Raw genomic sequence first — 26,515 nt, forward strand, 5'->3', positions numbered from 1 at the left:
AAATTAAAAGATAAAAAAAAAACTTTTTTTATGTTCAAATTAACTAAAATTTAAATATATGACTTTTTAAAATTCCAAATTTTGAATTTTTGAATTTTTTCCGACTTAATTTTTAACAAAAAAAAATTTTTTTTATGTTTAAATGAACTAAAATATAAAAATATAACTTTAAGAAATTTTTAAATTTAAATTTTTTTTTTAATTTTTTTAAGTTAAAAAAATATTTTTTTATATTTAAATTGACTACACTTTAAAAATATAACTTTTTCAAATTTCTAAAATTTTAATTTTTCCCAATTTAAAAAAAAAACATGTTTTTTTATATTCAAATTAACTCATATATAAAAATTAAAAGTTAAAAAAAAACTTTTTTTATGTTCAAATTAACTAAAATTTAAATATATGACTTTTTAAAATTCCAAATTTTGAATTTTTGAATTTTTTCCGACTTAATTTTTAACAAAAAAAAATTTTTTTTTATGTTTAAATGAACTAAAATATAAAAATATAACTTTAAGAAATTTTTAAATTTAAATTTTTTTTTTTTTAATTTTTTTAAGTTAAAAAAATATTTTTTTATATTTAAATTGACTAAAATTTAAAAATATAACTTTTTCAAATTTCTAAGATTTGATTTTTCCCATTTTTTTAATTAAAAAAACATGTTTTTTATATTAAAATTGACTAAAATTTAAAAATATAACCTTTCAAAATTCCAAATTTAGAATTTTTGAATTTGGTTTAATAAAAAAATACTTTTATAATATATATTTCAATTATAACTTTAAGAAATTTTTAAATTTGATTTTTTTAAGTTAAGCAAATATTTTTTATATTTAAATTGACTAAAATTTAAGAATATAACTTTTTCATATTTCTAAAATTTGATTTTTCCCGAAAATTTTTAATCAAAAAAATATTTTTTTTTATATTTAAATTAACTAAGATTTAAAAACATATCTTTTTAAAATTTCTAAATTTGGATGTTTTTTCGAATTTTTTTTTAATCAAACAAATATATCTTTTATATTTAACCTAAAATATAAAAATACTTTTAAAATTTCTAAATTTTTAATTTATTTTTTTTTATTTAAAAAAATATTTTTTTATATTTAAATAAACTAAAATTTTAAAATATGACTTTTTAAAATTTCTAAATTTTGAATTTTCGATTTTTTCCGATTTTTTTTAGTTAAAAAAATAGTTTTTTATAGTTAAATTAACTAAAATTTAAAAATATAACTTTTCAAAATTTCAAAATTTTTAATTTTTTTTGAATTTTTTTTTTAACAAAAAAACAATTGTTTTATATTCAAATTAACAGAAATGTAAAAATATAACTATTTAAAATTTTTCCGATTTTTTTTAAACAAAAAAACATTGTTTTTTGTATATTTAAAGTAGTTAAAATATAGAAATACTTGTAAAATTTCTAAATTTTTAATTTTTTTTTAATTTTTTTTTTTTTATTTTTTTAGTAAAAAATATATTTTTTATATTTAAATAAACTAAACTTTAAATATATAACTTTTTTAGGAGTTGTTTTTTAGTTAAAAAAATATTTTTTATATTTAAATAAACTAAACTTTAAATATATAACTTTTTTAAATTTCTAAAATTTCTAAATTTTGAAGTTTTTAATTTTTCGGTATAACTTAGGGGCGAAAAAACAATAACATAACCACACGCATTACACTTCTTACATACGCACAAACACACACACACACACACACTAATTTGACCAACGACAACATTTTCACTTCTTCCTCATTTCAGTAAAATCCCTAAATCGTAAAATATGGCTTTTGCTAAGTGGTTTAGAAATTTTAAACTTTTCTGATTTCCCCGTTTTGTTCACCCTTCCCTCTTTAACGCCACCATTTTATGAGTCTTCATAAAATGCATTGGAAAAGTTTTCAAGTGGATTTTAACGGTATTACGCGCACACTTGCATTAAAATTAATTTTCCTCGCCACTAAACTCGGGCCACTTGCACTTTGGAGTTTTATCGAAATGCATTCGAGTGTTGAGCAAAAGTTGAATGCGCATTTGATTTGGTATTCGCAATTTGATTTCAATTTTGTTTAGCCATTTTCATCACTGAATGCAAACTTCAGTTCTTCTACATCAATTGATTGTATTCAAAACTCAATTTGTAGCGATGGACATGCAAGCGTGGACATTCAAATTCAAGCTTAAAAAACAAAAACAAAGTGCAAAATCTCTGATAGGAAAACAATTTTTTAATTAAAAACAAATAAAAATAAGTTTGGAAGTTTAATTATGCCGTAGAAGAAATTCATTGAACTTTGTTGGTCTAGGTGCCGAGTCAACAAATACAAGATTGCAAGATTCCCATGTACATACATACTAGGTTTTTCAATCAGTTTTGCGTTTCGATAAGAGAGAGAGTTGCTACTAGTTTAAATTTTTTAAAGTGTGAAGTTTCATTTTAATCTGTCAATTCTTTCTTTGATTGCAAGCCATTTAGGCTCGACGGGTCACAGTATTTTCTACAATGAAAAAAACCAAGTACAGTGCAGTCATTGAATCTTTATTTTTGGAAGGTTTAAAAGCAAAAGGAAATTTATGAACTAATGATGAAAGTGTATAAGGACTTTTCGCCATCAATTAGTGCAGTAGAAAGCTGAGTTGCTGAATTTAAACGTTGTCGTAGAAGCTTTCAAGACGATCCACATCAAGGAAGTCCAAAAGCAGCAACAACACCAGAAATCGTAGAAAAGAAACAGGAAATCGTATTGGAAAATCGTCGAGTGCCTGAAAGAGATTTAGTAGAAGCTCTAGGCATCTCAGTGGGTAGTGTAAGCAATGTTTCGGCTGGAGTATTGGGTTTCAGAAAACTGTGTGCGCAATGGGTGCCGCATTAGCTAACTATGAAACAAAAACACATTCGCATGCGACGTTCTCAGCAACATTTAGAGCGTTTTTGAGAGGATAAAGTGGATTTTGAGCGTCCATTCATCACTGTGGATGAGACTTGGGTCTATCGTCTTGATCTGAAATCAAACACAGAGACTAAAGAGTGGTGTGAACCTGGTTCTTCGGCTACGAAACGAGTTCGTGTCCAGAAATCGGCCAAGAAGTGGTTAGCATCTGTTTTCTGGGATGCGAAAGCAATTTCGTTCGTGAATTACCTCGAAACTGGTAAATCAAAAAATTCTGACTATTATTGTAACGTTTCAGACCAGCCAAAGGAAATAATTCGTGCAAAAGTACCCAGTTCGCAAAAGAAAAAAGTTACTTTTCATGCATTTTGACCATGACTAAAATACATTAATTAAAGCTCGAATTGTTTTAAAGTTGTTGTTAAGTTCTACTTTCCTCAATTTCCAAACATAAAAAAATGCATGCGTGGAGAGCGTTTTTCAGCAAATGAAGAGGTCATAACAGCTCTGGTGGCTTATTTTACAGACCTTCCAGATTCTCACTTCCGGGAAGAAATTCATAAATTAGAATCTCGTTGGAACCAGTATATTGATATTCAGGAAGACTATACTGAATATTTAATAATAAGTATTGCAAGCCCATAAAATTGTGTTTTTCTAATCGAAGCGCAACCTAGTAAATGCTTATGACAGAAAGACTAAAAAGGCTTTCATATTTTGAAGATAACTGGGGAATTATTTGTTATTTCAGCTTCTGTGCACTTTTATGTTCTTTTCATGCATATTTTGTGCGAGAAGACCTATAGTGAAATTTCGCGAGGAATAATTTTCTAGAACATTTTAACCCTCTAGCGACCTTAAAAATGCATTGTTTTCAAACCTGGCGGCCACCCGAGCAAACAATCTCGCAGATACGTCAGCTTGATTCTAAAAGAAGTGGGCAAAAATCCAAAAGTTACTGCCGAGGATATAGCAAGCTCATCCAGCAAGTATGTTCATGCAAGAACAATTCAAAGAGCTCTAAACAAAAACGGCTTTCATAGTAGAACACCACGAAAAAAGCATCTTATTTCTGAAGAAAAGACCGCAAACTTCGCCTGGAGTTCGCCAAAGCACACAGGGAAAAGGGGATGGATTTTGGCAAAAAGGTTTGTTTACAGATGAGTTGAAGTTTAATATATTCGGTAGCGATGCAAGAGCAAAAGTGTGGAGGAAAAGAAATACTGTATTGAGTCCGAAGAATTTGGTATCAACAGTGAAGCATCGTGGCGGCAGTGTAATGGTTTGGGAAGCTGTTGCTGCATCTGGAGTTGGAAGATTAGTATTGATTGAAGGTAATACGGAACCAATATTGGAAGTCAATCTGAAATCTTCGGTGGATGATTTGAAGCTTAGTCCAGGTTGGGTCTTTCAACAGGATAACGATCCAAAGTACACAGCACACATTGTGAAGGATTGGCTGCTTTACCATGCTCCGAGGCAATTGAATACACCACCGCAAAGTCCAGATTTGAATATTATTGAACATGTCTGAGAAATTTTAGATCGAAAAATTAGAAAAAATCCGATTTCAAGCGCTTCAGTACTCTAAGAAAGACTAATAGAAGTTCTGCAGAGTTAACAAATTCTCATTAGTCACCTCGATGCCACGATGGCTTGAAGCTGTAATTGATGCTAATGATGGACCAACTAAATACTAAGAAGCAATATTACTTAGAGGTAAGTGAAGTTTTTCACACTGGAATAAGATATTTGTGTACTGTATGTAGACTTTTGTCCCTCCCCTTGGTTTTAGGTTTTTTTGCTATAGCTTTGCTATTTTATGTTAATGTAGGGATTTTCTAAAGTTTATAATGATTAGAAAAAGCATTCAAATAAAACTGTGTAAGCACATTTTTCAGTAAAGTTTTTGAACTTTCAATCCAGTGGAAACGGGGGGAGTATGTAGACTTTTGTCGGTCACTGTAATTTAAAAAAAAATGAGCCTATTAAAAATGTGAGAATTTAAAAAGCTTTGGGTGTTTCAGTATTTGCTCGAGGTATTTTCATCCTCAGTTGGGGTGATTGCGCCCCCAAAATGCTTGTTGCACTGGCATATGGAGGAATTGCTTATAAAGAGCATTTGATGGTTGCTTTAAAGGAGCAACTTTATATGAAACTTTGCATCAACCAGGTCGTAATGCTGCTAAGGAGGAATCTAATGCTTTACGAGGGGTGCCTTTAATATGTCGGGATTTGGCAACCCTGCTGTTGCAATCTGGCAACTGACAGCTGTATCGCAAAGTTTGACATTTTTTGGCTTTTACGTACTCAGAACGTTTTGAAATACCAGCGCTATTTGTGTTGTTTACAGTAACTTAAAGGATTCATCTCGGTCCAAAAATGGAATTAAAACGTGAACATTTTCGTGCGATTATTTTTTACAACTTTCGACGTGGATTAACTCAGCAACATTGCATGGATGAACTTAATTCATTTTTTGGCGATGAAGCTCCATCAAGGACCAGTGTTTATCGATGGTATGGTGAATTCAATCGTGGTCGTAGTTCACTCTAAGACGAATTTCGTGAAGCTCGTCCAAAATCAGTTGTTGTTCCGAAAACCATTGATGCTGTGCGCGAACTGATATTGCAAGATCGTCATGTGACCTATCGTGAGATTGAGACAATCTTAGGCATTAGTGGGACCAGCATACATTCAATATTGCATAAACATTTGACTGTCAAAAAAATTTGTTCGCTTTGGATCCCACACAATTTGTCAATCGCTCAAAAAAAAAGGCTCGTGTCGATTGGTCGAAGGAAATGCTCAAAAAATACGATCGCGGGGCTTCGAAACACGTCTATGACATCGTGACAGGTGATGAATCATGGATTTACGCGTATGAGCCCGAAAGTAAACTAGAGTCGACTGTATGGGTGTTTCAAGATGAGCCAAATCCAACAAAAGTTGTTCGCGCACGAAGCACTTCCAAGCAAATGGTCGCCTGTTTTTTCGGAAAAACTGGACATGTCGCAATCGTACCACTAGAACAACGCAGAACAGTAAATTCTGAGTGGTACACAACCATTTGTTTGCCAGTTGTCTTCCAAGAAATTAGGAAAACCAATCGCCAAAGACGGATCACTCTTCACCAGGACAATGCGAGCTCTCACACATCGGCTCAAACAACTGCATTTTTGAGCACCCAAAATATCGAATTAATGGGTCATCCGCCGTATAGTCCTGACTTGGCACCGAATGACTTCTTTTTATTCCCGTACGTAACTGAGAGGTTAACGTTTTTCGACACCTGAAGAAGCGGTTGCGGCATTCAGAATGCATGTTTTGGAGGTACCTCATTCAGAGTGGCAAAAGTGCTTCGACAATTGGTTCAAACGCATGCAAAAGTGTATACCTAGATCTTCATGGAGAATATTTTGAAAAACAATAAAGTGATTTTCGATGATTAAAATTTGTTTTTGTTCTCTAATCCCGACATGAAAAAGGCACCCCTCGTATAACAATCACTCCTAGCAAAATTTGTGGATGATTTCTTGCGATTTTAAAATAAAAAAACCATAACAGCCATAAGAAAATCACATCTTTACTTTCTTCAATAATTCACTCATTCGTAACTCCTCCAACTGCTGTTACTCTACCAAAAATAATACAAATTATCATAAAATAAAGGAGAATTTTGTGTCAATCTTAGCCATAAAGCAGAGCTAAAATTTCAATGCTTAAATTCAAAGCAGTTGCCAAACAGCTTAACCATCCATTGGGCACCCGAATCTGGGCAGAATCACTTTCTCGACTTTGGGCGTGAATTTAATATATTTCTGATATAGCTAAAGACTTGAGTTTCCAGGTAGCTTCTAAAATTTAACTTTCTATCGATTTATGGATATCTAAGATATAAAAGAAAGTCATGTTAGTTACACTATTTATAACTCGAGAACGGCTGAACCGATTTGGCTGACAATTGGTGGAGAGGTAGCTTAGAACTAGGAGACGGACATAGGATACTTTTTATCCCATTCGAATGCGTTCCCGTGAAGTCACTATAAAATGTGGTATAACAAAAACGCATCTGATAAGGAATAACAAAACGCAAATGACAGGTAAACGTAATTTTGTCTATGGTTAAGTAGAAAATTTGATAATATAAATTTTGTCAGAAATATATAATCACAGTAATTTGTATTCTCTTTGAATCATCATTATCAATGCCGCGACCAAGACGATTGAATCTTTCCCGACAAAGCCGTTATGCAAGAAGGATACAAAACATTGCGAATGAAACGACTGAAGAAGCACAAGGAATTGCCCGTGAAGAGCGCCGCGTTAATATGGCTCGACTTCGTGCTTCTCAATCACAAGAGCAAAGCGAGGCAGCCCGTGAAACGGCTTGGTTGGCAATGCGAAATCGTCGAGGGAATAACAGAGATAAACAAGTAGATCATTTTCGATGCACAAGAAGAGAATTAGCAAGTGCTGATTTGAATCGAGCAGCGTTTCGATATGATTACAACACTGATTACTGCTTGCATCCTAGCGTTTGCATTGGGCCAATGAACGTTGTTTGCGAGTATTGTGGCGCATTGAAGTTTTCTGGAGAAACGCCCGCATTGTGCTGCCTTAGTGGAAGAGAGAAATTGCCATTATTGAATTTTTTGGAGGCGCAATGATTTTACTGTCTGGCGACTTCCGCCAAACACTACCAGTAATTCCAAGACTAACGGCTGCTGATGAAATAAACGCTTGCCTCAAATCATCGAATCTATGGCGCTTTGTGAAGAAACTTCAGTTGACAACGAACATGAGAGTTGCATTACTTAATGATGCATCTGCTGAAGATTTCTCTTAGCAATTACTGACTATCGGTAATGGTCGAGTACCTGTCGACGAATCCAGCGGATTGATTTCATTTCCTTAGAATATCTGTAACTTTGTCTCATCGAAAGACAAACTTATCAATAAAGTATTCCCAAACATCATTAATAACTAGAAAAATAATGAATGGTTGAGTGAGCGAGCAATTTTAGCGGCTAAGAATAAAGATGTAGATGACTTAAACTACATAATTCAAAATGATACCATTGGAACAATGCATTCATTCAAATCCATTGACTGTGTAACAAATGAAGATGAAGCCACCAACTATCCAATTGAATTTTTAAACTCCTTGGATGTGCCTAGCTTACCATCGCACAATTTACGCCTAAAAAATGGCTCCCTTTTTGGGTGTTTGGCCGAGCTCCTCCTCCTATTTGTGGTGTGCGTCTTGATGTTGTTCAACAAATGGAGGGACCTACAGTTTTTAAGCCGACTCGGAACTGCAGATATTTTTTGTGAGGAGCTGTTTCATGGCACTCGGGGGTTTGCCATTGCCGTCCGAGGGGCGACCGCTATTAGAAAAAACTTTTTCCTAATTTTTAATCTTTCACCGAGATTCGAACCGACGTTCGCTCTCTGAATTCCGAATGGTAGTCACGCACCAACCCATTCAGCCACGGCGGCCGCCAAATAAATTGATGAACAATGTGATTTACGCGACGATACTCAAAGGAAAATTCGAAGGTGAAGAAGTTCTCATTCCGAGGACCATGATCATGACCATTAACATATCACAAGGCCAATCCTTGAAAGTTTGTGATCTGAATCTAGAAAATCAATGTTTCTCACATGGCCAATTATATGTGGCATGTTCACAGGTCGAAAAACCATCTGCGTTGTTTGTTTTTGTACGTGATAATAAAACAAAGAATGTCGTGTATCACAAGGTGCTTAACTGAAGAGTGCAATCTATTAAAGCTTCATTGAAATACTTGATTAATAAAAAAATTAACCTAATAAAATCAAAAATTTGCTTTTTTATTGCCTCTAGGGCGGAACAAAGTTCGCCGGATCAGCTAGCAACTTTTTAAAAAGCATCTTTCAACATCGAACAGAACGAAAAAAGGCCAGATCCGGGAGCCTAACTGACGGTTTTAGAAAAGGTGTCCAACGGAGGACTACGGCTTGACTTGTGACAACGCTCGAATTTGCAGTATTTCTATTTCTGAATTTTTATCAGCTGAGTGCACCCAAGTGTATTTGCATGTGGCATACCGACCCTTAGACTGAAGATTGGATAAATCTCGAAGGCACATAAAACAAAAATATAATGGCAAAAGGATTTTGTGACTCGGGAGGTTCGGTTGTGTCATAAAAAAAATTCTCATCAAACTCATGTTGCCGCCCACATACCACGCCTTTTGCTGCAAAACATATGCGCAGCTTTTAGCACAGCCTAAACCATCAATTTTGACTCGTTTTTCATCATTCGCATTAAACGAATAGTCATCCAAAAAAAATTACTTCAAATTTGTCCCCTGATTCCACAAAAGTTTTCAATTTCAATTTACTTTTATCTCCACCAATTGCCCTTTCAAAAGTTGTATATTAAATTTAGTTTGATGGTACGTTTGGCGCACAAACTTAACAGCCCTGCCGTCGTCACATCACCAGCTTTTAAGAGACTACTTTGGCAAGTGCCATGACCTGCTCATTAGCCTCAGCCGTGTGCCCATCACATTGCTCACACTCAATTGGCCTGGGTTTAGTGTAATTTCACCTGCACATTTCACACACACACATACATACATATATCATATACACAAATACACTTACGTACACTTAAATTTCACTTTATTGCACACAAAACCCGTTAATTTGAATTTGCAGGAAAGTCCAATTAAAAAGGTGAACTAATTTTATTTATCTAACAAAAAAAGGTGCAGTGATAAAAGTAGACAAATGAGGTAGCATAAGAAGAAGCTGAGACAGCGAGGACGAGGGAGAGAGTGGAAAGAAGAGCAAAAAGTAGGAAATAATATAAAACGGCTGCCAACTTTGTAAGCTTATTGCTTATTTTTTGCTTTTATTTTTAAGAGTCCAATAACTTTTTGAAGCCATTTCCCTGCAGAGTCTCTTTCCGGCTTTCCGCCGCTGCACTGTTGCCACCCTGGAAAACTTTCAATGAAGCGTAAATGAACTGTGCACACCAGCATTTGGCCTCGATTTCATTGCAGTCACGCGTCTTTTATTGTCTGCCTTCTTGAGGCCATCACTGTGGTGGCGGCGGCGGCGGCGGCGGTTTGGCGTTCTTCCCAAGACAGGTGGCAAAGATTTGCTAAAATTTATTTGCTCTGTCACTTTTGCCAGCCTACTGTGTCCGTCTATCGTAAGTCCTGTGAGTGATAGTAGTAGGTGCATTTAAAGTGAAGCAGAGCATGGCTAACTGGAGCTGCAACAACAACAATTGCAAAGCAGAATGTGACAATGTTGAGTTACCAAAAGTTTTTACGACAATATTCGTTAGTGTCTGGCAACAGAAGTGCAAAAAGTACGAGCTGCTAGCTCAATTGCGAATTCATTGCCGCTCAAAAATGTCCTAGGCGGACATGTCCTGCGACAATGGGGGGATCCTGCTGTTAAGGTGTGTAAAAAGCTACTTTGTTCTCACTTCAATTGCCACGTAGCCGTTTACCTGGCGCTGCGCTGCTACCTCCTTTTCTCGCTCGTTCTCTCTCCCCCTCTTTCTTTATATGAACTTTTCCTTCAGCTCGCTTTCACTGACGAAATTGTGCCAGCTTCTTTGCAGGCAATGGACGTGCCATTTAAATTTTGAATGCAACTCGATATTTATTCGACCGCCGCAAACCATACGAGAGAAGTGGAATTTGGCGAAGATGTGTTTTTGGCCAAGTGTAGAATAGCCTATAAACTGAGTATTTGGCCATGTTAAAGATTCACTCCATTTAATAGGTAAGTTTTTTGTATTTGTTATGCGCATTGCAGTATTTCTTTGCCACTTTGCCCAACGGACCCAAAGTCCACAAAGCGCTTGGCTTCGTATCATCGAAGAAGCTTGTCTTGTGCCATTGTGAAAAATTTTGAGATCTCAGCGAGATAAGAAACGGCTTAAGATGTGATGAGTAAACAGTTTGAACAAAGCACAGAGGCTTCCGAGGCGAAACCTATCGCCGAGAGCATCCCAAATATTTGGTAAAGTAAATCATTAGCAGAGATTACGACTAGTGGCAGTTTTTGGATATACCCCAGTTTTTAGCTGGTAATACGGCTGTACAACGTGGGAGGCCACCGCAATAATCATAACGCACCTTCAAACGTTCATTAACCACTGCTTGCGCCACATAATGGGAAAATCCTGGCCACGTACTAACAACACTAACTAACACCGAATTACTTAGGGGGGCCAATTTATCCGATGTGGCGACTGAAATCACAAGAAAGAAATGACAGTGGATCGGCCACACCTGGAGGAAGACTGACGACAGCATCGCCAAACAGGCGCTCTGATGGAACCCCTTCCAATAGACAGGACGAAATGTAGGCAGACCACGAACCAGTTGGCGCCGTTTAGCGGAGGCGAAAATGAGGTTTTAGAATAAGATTTGGAATGAGTTTAGAGCCTTTGCACGAATCCGTGTTCGATGGTGAAGAGGAGTTGCCGAGGCCGTATGCTTCAACTAGGAGTTAGAGGACAACCAGAAAAGCTCGTGAACGCTAACATCATAACTTAGCTTGTTTTGGTCTGAAATAAAGCTACGCATCTTTGCAAGTATCCGCTCTTCAACTGTAGGTCCAATGTAAATTAATGGTAGTCTCTCACCAACCCATTCGGCTACTTCCGGCATTACTTCGGGAGGGCTCAGAGCGGCATCCACAAATAACCAATTCCATTCACCAACGTCTGGATCCACCGTATTTGTAGCCAGCTTTCTTGCTATAGGCTCGTCTTCTTGTGTATCTGTGTGTGAGGCTTCGCTTTGTTGCACGGTGACGAAGTCTATCGTTTTTCTTCTGTAGTACGTCCTCGATGGGTCTCTTTACCGCGTTCCAGCTGCCCTGGCATTCGAGCATCTTTGCTGATTATGTTGCTCGGCGTGATGCCGCCAATCTGCTTCCTCAGAGTATCTCTGTCGGCGATCCATCTGTCGCAACCAAATAATGTGAGTTCAGCGTCATCGCTCGGCGCTTCGCGGTATTTGCGCTAGAGATCGCTTACCTTGCCTATGCGGTATAGGTATTTCCGGAAGTGTGCGTGGCTCGAGAGGAACTGAGTTAAGAAGCAATTCACTTCCCCGAAGTTCCTTTGGAGTCAATTGTCTATTGATGGAATGAGTTTCGCCGTCCATCTGTCACTCGATTGACTGTTCCATCGGCTTTGTCCCCGCAGATTGGTTTGACATCGCCATTCTGCGACGCTAGTGATGACGTGTTTCTTCTTGGAGTCCCACGCATCTATTCGTTCGATGGTCATGAGGTCGACAGGTATCTCTTCTGCAGCGCCAGAGACGAAGGTGTAATTAACAAAGGTGGAAGTAACGAAACATAAAGACCATGCAAGGACGCTTGTAAGGGTAAAGTTGTAAAGTAAGTTGCAGCCCCAACTCAGAAAGATATAAATAACTTTAAGCATTATTTCCCTTTTTATGTATGTAGATTGTAGTATTTTTTTTTTAATTTTTTTTTTTTTTTGTTACCCAAACATTTGCTATAATCCTTCCGCCTCAGTTCATCCAATTCACCTTTATGGGATTTTTTGGTACTCGGCTATTGCTCGCATGGCAAAAATCGCACCTGTCCTTTATGTGCTGATTGTGCAGTCAAGCAAATTGGGCATGTACACTCGCTTAAGTGTGTTAGTATGCGGTTTACAAGCAGATTTTCGATAGCTAAACCCATACAACGGCGTGCCAACTTACCGAAATTGAGTTCGAGATGAGCGTACGCATATTTGACTAACTTAGCAAATTTTGATACTCATACTTTTTGCACAAACTTCTGCAAGACTTTGCCAACGAGCAGTTATACTTTTTCGTACCGCTGTGTGTGTGAGTGTGTATGCATGTATAAGTGTAAAAATAAAACTTACAACTTAAATGCTCAGCTCAGCGTTCATGATATTCAGTACACCCGCTTGTCGTATTATTTTCTATCTAAGTATGGATGTATAGTCATCGAGCCAACGTAATCTTGTTAGACGGCAAAGTTTACTGCATGGAAATTTGTCCATTGGCAAAAACCAAGAAAAAAATCAAAAAAAGGGGCAAAAAAAGGGAGAAAAAAGGAAAAAACTTTAGTCAAGACAGACAGTAAGTGCAAAAGTACAGAAGTGCAGTAGTGATGAAGCGAAAGTAGTAAAAAATAGAGAGAAGAAATCGCCTTACACTTTGTTGCAGCCGGTTGGTTAGTAGGCGTCGCAGGCTGGCAGCTACAATGCTTGCGTAATTTATGCGAGCGACGAGCAGCGGCTTACATGGCTTATGCTTGATATAATAGAAAATATAAATTTCTGATAGAATTTGCATAATTTCTACATGGCTGAGTGCGGGTGGAGGGCGCAGGAGGGCCAAATCATGGAGAGAAGTGCATTTAAAGCTCTGGAGTGGAAGGGATACGCTTGCGTGCCGAAACAAAGAGAAGCATACATACATTTGTATAAAAGTATCAGTTAAATTAGCGTGCAAATGTGTGTGTGAATGTGTCCAAGTTTCCTGCAACCCTTCTTCCACCCATTAAGTGCGTCTCCAGTTTATTTCAAACGGTTGCTCGAACATAGGAAGGGGATCTTAAAGCATACGGAGCGGCTGTGTAGTTTCAGAATCGTATTTGTGGTATCATTCAGTCGCTTGATTGGTTGTGTGCCCCAGATTTGTGTTGCTAATTGTCATGGCTTAAACTTTGAATTATAGCAGGCAGCTCTATTGTGGAATGGATGGAGTTTTTAAGATATTTTTGGCAGTTTAGGGGGAATTTTGCTAAGCAACGACAGGTGGTGGGTATTTCCACTATTTAGGACTGGTGGCGGCAGGCAATGATTACCCTGTCAGAAATCACACCCGAGAGGAGTGGGCAAGAAAAAAAAGTGAAATTTTGTAGTTGAGAAACCAAATTGAGAGTAAAGCTTGGGAAATGAAAGCGTTCGATAGTACTGAAAGAGGCACAATTGAATGCGAGCTACGCCTGCAAGGAATACCGGAAAAATTGGCTTCGCTCATAAGTCTAATCCCTGCTGAGGCCCATTCAAAAGGGCTCTTACAGGGCAAAGCGTCGGATTTATTCAGAGTTGAAAGAAAGAGAATTTTGTAAAGAAATTTTCATAGTCCCTTGCTCAAGTTAACAGCCATAATGCCAGATTATGTGGTTTGATTCGATGGAGTCCTCGGGTTACGCCTGAGGTGTTGAGGAGTTTGTTGGCTTCCTCATTCACGTGTCTTTGAAGATTGAGGGAGTAGGCTTCTGCTTCTTTTTTTAATTTCCTCAACGACTGTGGGGATCTTGTGGTCACGATGAATATCTTTATTGCGAACGAGCCCAGCAGAGTTGAGAATATCTCGAGGGATTTTATTCAGGAATCGTTGAAGTATATTTATATTACTTTGACTGGCGGAACCCCATAGTTGTGCGCCATAGGATCACATTGGCTTTATAATTTGTTTATAAATGGTTAAATTTCAAGGGCCGATGTTGAATGTGAACCACACCTAAACGTCAAGTCTTTCTTTGCATTTCATTTGACATTTTTCAATTTCAGACTAACTCAATTTGAACCATGGAAAGATACACAATCGAGCAACGTGTTAAAGTTATTCAGGCTTATTATGAAAACGGGCGTTCAAATCAAAATTCATATCGCGCACTTCATCTTCAGTGATGAGGCACATTTTCACCTCAGTGGATTCGTTAATAAGCAGAAGTGCCGCATTTGGGCGAATGCTAATCCAAGAGTGATTGCCGATAAACCATAAAACAAAGAGTGACTGTTTGGTGCGGTTTATGAGCCGGCGGCATCATTGGGCCGTATTTTTTCCAAAATGAGGCCGGTCAGGCAGTTAATATGAATAGTGTTTGCTATCGTGAGATGATAACGAACTTTTTATGGCCCGAATTGGAAGATATGGATGTGGACGATATGTGGGTTCAACAGGGCGGTACCACTTGTCACACAGCTAACGAAAAAATGGCTCTTTTGCGCGAAAAATTTGATGGCCGAATAATCTCACGTCGCGGCGATGTCAATTGGCCGCCAAGATCACGTGATTAGACACCGTTGGACTTCTTTCTTTGTAGTTATTTGAAAAAAAAAGGTGTACGTCGATAAGCCAGGAAGAATTCAAGAGATAAATGGTGAGATAATTCGGCACATTAACGGCATAGAACCTCAGTTATGCCTCAGCATCATCGAAAATTTGGACCATCGGATGGAGGTGTGCCATGGCCGCCATTTGGCCGATATTTTGTGCCGTACGTAATTGAGCCATACCAGTATTATCATAATAAAGAGAAATGATAATAATTTCCTAAAAAATTTGTATTCTATTCAAAATCAACACCGGCCCTTGAAACTTAACCACCCTTTATATACATAGATATTTTGTTATATAGGGTTTTTCAATAAGAGCGCTTCAACTTTTGAACTTTTTTGAATAAAACACAAACGGTTTGACTTTTTTAACTAATTTTTTTTTATTATCGAGTTTGAACATATACATTTAGGTATGAAATTCGATTTCTTTTGCATGACCACCGCGTGCATGTTTTACGAAGTCCAATTGTTGAACCCAATTTTCGACCACTCGTTTGCATAAATCGGCCGAAATTCCAGCAATTTCGCGTTCAATATTGGCTCTGAGCTCACAAATCGTCGCCGGCTTGTTACTTTAGACCAATGACTTCACATAACTCCAAAACGGGACGGCTTGTTAAATGGACCGTAAAATGGCCGTAATGCTCTTAAAGTAGCAGCAGCAGAACGATTATTTTCATAAAAAATTTGCACGATTTGCAATCGTTGCTCAAGTGTGTAGCGTTCCATGATGAAATGTATACTAATGAAGTTTACAAATGACAAGCGAAAAATAAAAAATATTGCGTCGTTCGCCCTCCCTATCGGAAAAAAGTTGAAGCGCACCTATTGAAATATATATGGACAGCATTGATATTCGTCCAATTAGCCACTTCATTTTTATTATCTTCAGATGGATTTCATGCCGTTTAAGTTTTATATGCTCCTCCCATCGAAACTTAGCATCGAGGCGGCGGTAGATGTTGAAGTGGAATAAAATGGCGTTTGCTGTGTGGCACGTAGCGCCGTCCTGCTGGAACCACATGTCGTCTAGGTCCATATGGTTCAATATGGGCCATAAGAAATTGGAAGGGCCACCACGTCTACCGAAAAATGGGCGCAATGCGCGCAACGTTTGCGTTAATGAACACTCATTTTGATAATAAAGCTTTATCATTTGAAAGTGCTGTTCAATCGTGTAACTTGCCATGATGATTTGGCATAAACAACTGAATAATAAACGAAAGATTTGACAGATGTCACTAAAACAAAATGGCTGCCACAGGGCGCCAAAATCGACCCGCGCCAATTGAAAAACCCTTTATTTCAAAATGTTTACCTTGATTTCTCAGGTTCTACTCAACCGATTTACTTGAAATTTGGTGTGAGCTTTCGCAATATATATATCTATCGTACTTACTATTATTATAAACAAAATAAAATTTTTACTATTTTTAAAAAATTCCGAAAAGTAACAAAAAGTAGTAAATAAATTTATCATTTTTTCGGGCAGCCGTAATTTGGACAAAAACAATTTTTTTTCGACTTTTTAGTAGTAAGTACGATAGCAGCATTCATCAAGACTAATAATATTTTTTATTTTTTTTTGTTTCATATTATTAGGACGCTTGCAATCGTGGTAGGTGTGGCGCGCCATTTTTTGTTAGCCCCCCACTTAAACAACTTATAACTTTTTCAGTTTTTCAGTTTTTCGTTTTTTGAAATTTTTAATTTTTTTTTGGTATTTCTAAAACATTAATAAACATCTTATTAAAAAATGCATAGCAAAAATATATTTTCTTTTTCTTATAGCACCTCAAATTCATGCCTCTACACCCTTAAAACCTTTTCTGCACTTGATTGGCATTATTTTTTATCCATTATTTGTTAATATAATAAATATCACTAAATAACCTAACCAACTAACCAGCAATGCAGATATTTCTGCTAAAATACTCACCACACATACAAACAACCCATTCACACTATAGTGAATTACAAACATCCACACAAAAGTATGCCAATTTTCCTACTCACCTTGCCCAAATTGACGAATCCATGATCCCTGGCCACTTGATCGGCCACGCCACTCTCGCCATTCGGTATATGCACCGCCCAGGTGTGGGTGTAATGTCCAGCACCATCTCTATCTCCGTATATGCCGCTCCCGCTCTCACTCTCCTCGTAGTCCAATTGATAAGGCACCGACACCAGCGCCAAATCATCAATACCACTCCCATCAATCGCATTCACAGCGATTCGGTCAACGGATGTTTTGTTCGTGTGGGCAGCGGCAATGGCGGCGCTGGCGCTCGGCACAATCACGAAACCGATATTCAACGTACACAACAAAAACACTAACACAACACTCAATTGCACACAATTCAACAAAATCCTATTTAAATGCAAAGCAACAAATGTCCGCGGTTTCACTTGCTGCTGATGACGGTGATGGGAATAGTGATTATGCTGTTGTTGTTGTTTTTGTGGTTGTATTAGTTGTTGTTGTTGTTGGAAATGTCTACTATGTGTGCTAGTTGTAGATTTCGATTTACGTTTGATCGCATTGTGGCTTACGCTATGACGTGTGTTCACTAAAAAACTATTTGTTGTTGGTGTTGTTGCATTAAGAAAACTTGCATTAGTATCACAATGTTGTTGTTGCTTTTGGAGTTGATGTTGTAATTGCAGTTGAAGTTGCTTATGATGCTGACCAAGCAGCCATTCACTATTTGTCGCTGCATTTGAAGACGAAGTGTTGCTATTTACAGCAACATTTCTTGACGTACAGTTGCTTTTGCTTTTGCTTGTGCTAATCGCGTCGTCGTTTCCGATTTGTGCTTTCGCCGTTAAACTCCATCGAACGACGTCGTTTTTCATTGTGCGTGCGTTAGGCGCAGGATTTTGTTGTAATAATGAGGCGAAATGCTGAGCACCGGTTTTTACGTGAAGTTGGAGTTGCAGTAGAGGTTACAGTTGTTGTTTTTCTCTCTTTTTCCAGAGCGTTAGCGTCAAGTAAGATCTGTGCGTAGAGTTATATTGGTATTGGTTGAATTTTAACGTTCCGAAATGTTGCCGATCACAGAGAGGCAAGTAAAATAGTTGCCTTTCAAGCTGCAAATTGAAAAGAGAAAGGAGTTTGGTTACAAAATGCAAGAATTCAGGAATGCGCAGATACATACATAAATATTAATAATATTAATATAATTTAATTAGAACATATACATGTAATATAAATACAACATATACTCATATTAAGTAAGAAGCGCATTATGTCGGCTTATGCCATATCTGCTGAGGAGTAGGTTTGCCGAAGAAGCAATACAGAGGTTTAAATGTAAAAAAAGACTTTTATGTCGACTAATTCATTCATTTTGAAGTAATAAGTTTTATTCAATTACAAATACGCCATAAGCTTCGCAAAGACGCAAGTCAAATTTGTCGCCAAGCCCTGGACTGGAACACACAACGAACGCGCAAGGTTGGTCGCCCAAAAATGCCATGGAGGAGAATGGTTCAGAAGGAAGTAGAAGAGAGTCTGGAATGACGTGAAACGAAATTACTGGCTACTGGCTAAGAACAAAACAAGATGGAAATGTTTCATAGAGGCCCCTTGCTCCAATGGGAGAAACAGGAACTGATGATGATGATGAATTACAATACAAATTTAAATTACGATTTAATCATGAGAAATAGCAACGAAGCCAAAACTTCAAAACGAACTCAGTTTATGTATTGCTAGAAAAAAGTTCTTTGGCAGTGATACTGATAGAAATAAAAGGCTGGAATTTGCCACAACTTATCGACTTATACAATTTGCCTTCTGGGACAAAGTAATTTTCTCCAATGAATCGAAAAATAATATTTTCCGATTTGATGGGCGGCCTAAAATGTGGAGGAAGCGAAATGAAGAATTAAATCCAAAAAATACAATTAAATTGGTCAAGTATGGAGGTGGAGGTGTAATGTTTTGGGGCTACATGTCCACATCAGGTGTTGGCAATCTTGTTTTTATTAATGAAATAATGACAAAAGAAGTATATTTAAAAATCCTTCAAGAAAACTCGTTACACGGCGCTGAAAAAATGTGATTGTCTGGTGGATTTTATTTCCATCAGGTCAACGATCCCCAAGTGAAGATGTGGCTAATACATAAAGTACCTCATTTGTTATCAAATCCGCCACAGAGCCCAGATATGAACCTATGGAGCATTTAAGGGACAATTTGCAAAACCGATTAAGGAAACACCACATAACTTCCAAAAATCAACTTAAAAGTTTGCTCCAAGTCGAATGATAAAATATAAATTCGGATTATACAAAAAACTTGATTCACTCAATGTCTGACCGACTAAAAGCGATTACGAGGATATCCTACTAGATATTAAATGTAATTTTTCTCAAATTGCTATTAGACTTTTTCATACATACAGGGTATGAGAATAAGTTTCCGTCCTTTCTTAGCCAAAGTTGCGAATTATTTAAATAATTTAATAATACGAGATACTATGTGAAGTATGTGCCGTTGGAAGCTACAATTTTACTCCATTTTTCAGGCAGCAAACGGATTCCTCTGACGAAAGATTCGAGATCTTTCAATTTGATCCATTCATTGAGCCAGTTTGCGATGCTTTCGTAAGAAGTGAACCGCTCTCCAATAAGAGCTGACTGTATTGATCGGAACAGATGGTGCAATGCTTAGGCAATACGGCGGGTTGGGCTATATTTCACAGTTCAGTCTCTCTAAATATTTCTGGACCGATTTAGCAACGTGTGGCCTGACGTTGTCATGCAACAAATTCAGTTTGTCATTTCTACCGTCCCATTCCGGCCGCTTTTCTGTGAGAGCTCGATTCAAACGTATTAACTGTAGTCGGTAACGATCGCCAGTGATGATTCCAAATGGTTTAAGGAGTGCACAACAGATGGCACCCTCCTGATCCCACATGATGTACAACATAACCTTTGAAGCATGAACATGTTTTTTCGCTGTCGACGTACCTGGTTCACCTGGCAGCCTACAACATTTTCGACGCTTAGGTTTATCAAAATAGATATATTTTTCATCGCCAGCGACGATGCGATGCCGAAAACCTTTTATTTTCTGCCGTTTAAGAAGCATTTCACAAACGTCTTTCTCCTTCACTTGAAGTGGCACCCAGTGACCTGCTTGCCGGACCATTCCCATCGCGCGCAAACGTTTGCCGACGGTTCATCTGCCAGCATTCAACTCTCCAGACATATCATCAAGGATTCGACATGCGTCTTCATCCAATAATTGTTGTAGTGGAGTATCTTCGAGTTGAGTATCTTCGAACACTTCGCGAGCTATATCACTGACGTCGGAATTGCAACTTTGGAAGCGTCGAAGCCACTCTTTAGAAGCTGTATTTGATGGAGCGTGACTAACCTAAACATTGATCAATATACGACAGGTTTCAGCTGCACTTTTCTTTTCAGCTGTTTTTTCGTGACGAACGCAGACATTTTTGACGTCAGATAAAAAATGATCTTTACGCTTCAAACGAGTGTCAACTACTACGATCGAGACTTCACATCTACACCTTCAAATCACCAGTATATTACTAGAGCGAACACCAAAATAGTATCAGCAGCGACACCTCTTTTATGAGGGCGGAATATTATCCCATACTCAATAAATACTTTAATGCAAGAGTTTCAACTCTTTTGCTGTGCGAATTTTCAGATTTTCTATGGTTTTTTCTTTCTTATTTGAGAATGGAATTGTTTATATTTTATATTCTCTTATATTTCACATGGGAACAATTGGATTTATATATTTTTTAATAAAATATTAAAATACTCAAAAACTTTAGTGATATTTTTTTAAAAAACATCTTTAAAGTGGCAGGGTCAAGACTTCTGCTTTACACTGTAAGTATGTACATATGCGCATTCTATGAAATGACTTCAAAGTTTTTCATAACTTATTTCTAACAGTAAATGAAACGTATCTTTAAAACAAATTTTATTTTTATTGCTTATTTCATAAATTTCATAGGCAAAGAGGCAATATGCCAAATTTCCTTGACTTCAATTTAATGGCAAATATTTACTGTTTATCTAACTGTCAAAGCAGACATTTATTATATTTATCCAACTGAAATATGGCAGATGCTCGAGCGCAATATGCTGGATATTGGAGTCATGCATAATCAATACATTCATATCTATGCGGGCATGTGTGTGTGCAGATATTAAACTAATTTTGCATAAATTTTGTGGGTATGCCCGTGGAGCCCTCACTAGAAATGTTTGAAATGTTTTGCATAGCCCGCAACCATAAGCGACTCGCCTGAGGTGAGGAATTTAATTACCAGTCGAATTCCTAACCAATAGCAATGATCGCAGGTTACAAATTACGAGATGAGCTTTCTGCAGAGAGTATAATTTATTGTAAGCATCCCTGCAGGAAAATCTGAACTAGCGAAATGAATTTCTAGTTCAAACACTTTGCCATTCCGTATAAGGGAATTCAAGATTGAAGTGCAATAATTTAAATATTAAAAAAAATTTAATTAAATATATCTTTGCCATTAAGGGGCTATATACAGTTAGAATTTTTTTAGAAAAATCGACTTTTTTATTTATTTCATTTAAAGTACAAATATTTAAGAATGCACACAGAAAATTGTATATCGTTCCAGTGAATATTTTCAAAATTACACGCAAATTTGAAAAGGTGTTTCAGAGTGCTTGAAAGTAAAGGGTGATTTTCTAAGAGCTATAGAAAAGTTTTTCAAAAAAACATACGTAAAATTCAGAAAAATGCATGAATTTTTTTATTTAAATCGATAGTACAGCCCATATAATTTAATGCTTGAAGATTATTTCATGCAAATGTTGACCGCGACTGCGCTTCAAATGCTCTTTCCAATGTTTCGGTCGGTATCTCACATATAAATGCTTTAATGTTGTCTTCCAATGCGTTAGTTGAAACAAGCTCGTCTGAATAGACATGAGCATTAACATAGCGTCTCAAAAAATAATCTAAAGGTGTGATATCGCACGGTCTGGGTGGCCAATTGACAGGTCCCGAACGTGAAATAAAATGTTCACCGAACTCGCTTCTCAACAAGTCCATCATTCCGCGTGCTGTGTGACACCGTCCTGCTAAAACCACATGTCATGCAAGTCAAGCTCTTGCATTTTGGGCAAAAAAAAAGTTGGATATCATTTCACGGTAGCGCTCACCATTCACAGTTACGTTACGATTTGCAGCATCTTTGAAGAAGTACGCTCCAATGATACCTCCAGCCCATAAACCGCACCAAACTGTGACCTTTTCTGGATACATTGGTAGCTCTTGCAATTCTCCTGGCTGATCTTCACTCCAAAATCGAAAATTCTGCTTATTTACGTACCCATTGATCCAAAAATGAGCCTCGTCGCTGAACACAATTTTTCGACTTTAAACTTTCTTAACAGAACACGCATTTTTATAATAAAATTCAATGATTTGCAAGCGTTGTTCGTTTGTAAGACGATTCATGGTTAAATTATAGACCAAACTGAAGATGTTTGACAGTGAAACAAAACACGAAACGTGTGTCAGCTGTTTAAACCAACTGGTTATGAGCTAAATCTAGCATTAAAAGTATCATAAAGAAGAATATTTAGTCGCATGTAGTTGGTGAACTTAGTTTTTTAGCTGCTCAAAAGTCTCTTCGAATTGACTCTTTGAGGATTTCTTCATTTCAATTTTTATGTAATAACAAAAGTAAATCGTGTTTGGTAGTGTATCTCATGTCCCAAAAGACTATGTAAATTATCTCTAGTTGTGTTATGTTAACACACATACATACATAATAAAACTTCATACGAGCGTCCGTTGTACAGCAAGTCAAAATGCAACAATCATAAATCAGTAGCTTACTTAAATTTGATGCCTACGGTTGCAGTAGATTCCCGTATGTTCGCACACTTCCATTCACACTAACACTCGCACACAAATAAAGCAAGCAGAGCAATTTGTAGTACTTCAATGAAGTGGACACGTTTCCATTTGTATGTTGTAAAGATTGATGGGTCAACATAGCCCAATCAAAGGATCATATAACGGATAAGCTGACATGGACAGACAGGACGAGCAGGCACATTTTAATACACATGCACACATACGAGTATGTGTTTGACCCTGCAGAGAGAAAATCTTAAGTAGAGAAATAAGTTACTGGTTCACAATTATTGCCATTTCACCAATTCCGAACCAATTTGCTGCTCATTCGCAAGTGGCGAAAGCTTTCAGTATCAAAGCGCAAAACCGATTCTGAAGATCAGTCAGAAAATTAATCAATGATTTTGAGTTTGGCGCCATAGAAGATGAAATATGAAATACCTATAAAAATATCAAATAAAACCAAAAAATAATAATAATAATAAATTACAAAGAATTAAATATAAAAAACGAAATTATAACAAAAACAAAAAAAAAATGGTATATAAAAAAAAGACAAAAACGAAAAATAATACAATGAAAAAAATTAAAAAATAAAATAAAATAAAAAAACTAATATTTGCATATAATACATTGTATGTTTGTATAAATATAATAAAGCAAATAATATTAACAGAAATAAATTATAAAAAATAAAATATAAACAACGATAAAATAAAAAAGCAAGAAAAACAAGAAAAATTATACTAAAACAAAAAAAAACTTTTAAATAAATAAAAAACAAAAAACAGAATAAAATTTTTTTTAATTATAAAAATTCACAAGAAAAAAATTATAATAATAAACAAGTAAAAAAAAATAAATATATAAAAAAGGAAAAAATAAAAAAAGCAAACAAAAAAAACCAAAAATAATACTAAAACAAAAAAAAAATTAAAATACATAATAAACAAAAAAAGAATACAATTTTTTTAATTATAAAAATTCACAAGAAAAAAATTAATATATAATAATAAAAAAGTAAAAAAAAAATTAAATATAAAAAACGATAGAATACAAAAAACAAAAAAAAAATAATATTATAATACTCAAACAAAATATAGAAATTGTAAAAAGTAAAGTAAAAGTAAAACAACTTTCAAATTCTAGAAATTACAAAAAAAAATAACAATAATAAAAAATAAAAATTACCTTCGTAGTGCACGCGAGGCACGCACGGATTTGTGCAATTCAGATTAAAGATTTCCAGCACTAAATCACTTTGTTTTGTCATAAAGTTAGGAAAAAATTATTCAAAAATCAAATTGAATGATTAACTTTTCGCCACCTTGTGTCACAGCTAGTAACAGAAAAATTGGAATGTGATTTTCAACGAACCTCAAAGTTAGTGTCTCTACCAGCAATGAAATATTGGGTAGTCGAAAAAGTCTTTTCGTATTTTGTCAATAGATGTCGTTGGAGTCATCTAACTCCAGTGCTACCAATCACATTGAAGAAATTCGCTATATTTTGAAATTTTTGTATAAAAAAGGGAAGAATGCCACGCAAGCCACCAATGAAATTTGTGAAGTTTACGAAGACGATGCTGTATCAGTTCGTGTAGCACAACAATGATTCGCTCGCTTCCGTTCTGGAAATTTCGATGTGAAAGATGCACCTCGCTCCGGTCGACCTATCCGTGAAAAAGTCGATGAAATTATGGAAAAGATTGACCAGGACCGTCACTTAAGCTCACCAAGGCAGTAAACATTCATCATCAAACGGTTTTGAACCATTTAAAAAATGCTGGTTACAAAAAGAAGCTCGATGTTTGGGTACCACATGAATTGTCTGTGACAAATTTAATGGACCGAATTAACATCTGCGATTCTTTGCTGAAACGAAATGAAATCGAACCATTTCTGAAGCGAATGGTAACAGGAAACGAAAAGTGGATCAAATACGACAATAATGTGCGAAAAAGATCATGGTGCAAGGGTGGTGAAGCTCAACAAATGGTCGCAAAGCCAGGATTGACGCCTCGAAAGGTTATGCTGTGTGTTTGGTGGGATTAGAAAGGAATCATCCACTATGAGCTGCTCCAGCCTGCTCGAATGATTTATTCTACACTGTACTGTCAACAACTGATGAGATTGAAGCAAGCAATCGAAAAAAAAACGTGCCGAACTGATCAGCAGAAAGGGCGTCGTCTTCCATCTGGACAACGCTAGGCCACACACATCTTTGATGACTCGGCAAAAACTGGGAGAGCTTGGCTGGGAAGTTTTGATGCATCCACCATATAGCCCTGACCTTGCACCATCGGACTACCATTTGTTTTGGTCGATGCAGAACTCCCTTAACGGAGTAAAGTTGGCTTCAAGAGAAGCCTATGAAAATTACTTGTCGCAGTTTTTCGCCGAGAAACCACAAAAGTTTTACACTGATGGAATAATGTCTCTAGAAGAAAAATGGCAAAAGGTGGTCCACCAAAATGGTACCTATTTGGTTTAATAAAGTTCATTATAAATATAAAAAAAATGAGTTGAAGTTTTATAAGAAATACGAAAAGACGTTTTCGACTACCCAATATTTTACCAATTTTACTCTTGGGCCTAATGAACCTTCAAGGATCGTTTGACGAGTCCCTGCAAAGTCGGGTAGATGGCGCTACTGGTGCATATCGAGGTTATGTTTAGTTGGTAGCATCTCTTGGAAGAATACACACCAAGCTTCATTCCGATCGGTATATTTCTTTGTGTTTGGCATTCGTTTGAATCGAGGAAATCGAGTGATTTTATTTTTCCTTTATGACAAAGCACCAGCTCACGCCTCAGCAGTTGTGGTCGCGAAATTAATGGAAATAGGGTTCCAACACGTTTCCCGGATCTCTTATTCGCCAATTTGAAGAAATGACTGGCGTGAAAAAGATTTTATTCAAGCGTGGAGGTGCTTGCAGAAACGAATGGCTATTTTTTAGACTTGGACAAATCATATTACGCGGAAGGGATCAACAAACTAGAACAACGTTGGACGATGTGTAGAAGCCGGAAAGAAGACTATGTCGAAAAATAAAACAGGTTCACCTCAAACAATTGAGTGATCTTTATTTTTACATGGGCTTTTCAAACGAGGCTCATGTGTTTAAATATTATATAAAAAGATAGCCTAGTCCATTCAGCTAATTTCAAAACTTAATTTCAATCAATTTTTCGGTCAGTTTTTGGCCACTTTTAGGGACTTCGGACCCATAATTTGATACTTGAAAATAGGTATAAATATAATTTTTCTAGTTTAACACTCATTTGGAGCCATTGAAACTGTACCTATAGTCTATATAACATCTCTGGAAATTGCAACTAGTTCCGAGCTACCAAAAGTGGTGCCGCAGGAGAAAGCGAACGCGCACTAGTCGTGGTTCTAAATCATATGTAGAATCTAACACCACTAAAGTGCATCGGGTCGATATTAGCGACTAGTTAGGAGGTGAGTCCAAAGATTAGGCAGAGGAGTGGATATATAGACAGACAATGCGATTTATAGCAACGATGGTGGTGACTTAAACTGCCGTTAGCCCACATTGATTGCTTTGCA

At 36.6% G+C, this 26,515-nt stretch overlaps 1 protein-coding gene across 1 annotated transcript in view; it reads right to left on the bottom strand.

Moving 5' to 3' along the window:
* Nucleotides 1-4,503: 4,503 nt before the first annotated feature.
* The window catches only part of LOC129243593 (furin-like protease 1), a 76,037-nt gene continuing 54,025 nt past the window's right edge, over nucleotides 4,504-26,515 (bottom strand). The window contains exons 2-3 of the mRNA XM_054880765.1: nucleotides 17,062-18,138; nucleotides 4,504-4,602 (exon numbers count right to left, since the gene is read on the bottom strand). Of these exons, the coding sequence (XP_054736740.1) occupies nucleotides 4,504-4,602; nucleotides 17,062-17,904 (942 nt within the window). The 5' untranslated portion in view covers nucleotides 17,905-18,138. The remainder of the gene's footprint in view (nucleotides 4,603-17,061; nucleotides 18,139-26,515) is intronic.

The sequence above is a fragment of the Anastrepha obliqua genome, chromosome 1 (genome assembly GCF_027943255.1).
Source record: "Anastrepha obliqua isolate idAnaObli1 chromosome 1, idAnaObli1_1.0, whole genome shotgun sequence".
NCBI lineage: Eukaryota > Metazoa > Arthropoda > Insecta > Diptera > Tephritidae > Anastrepha > Anastrepha obliqua.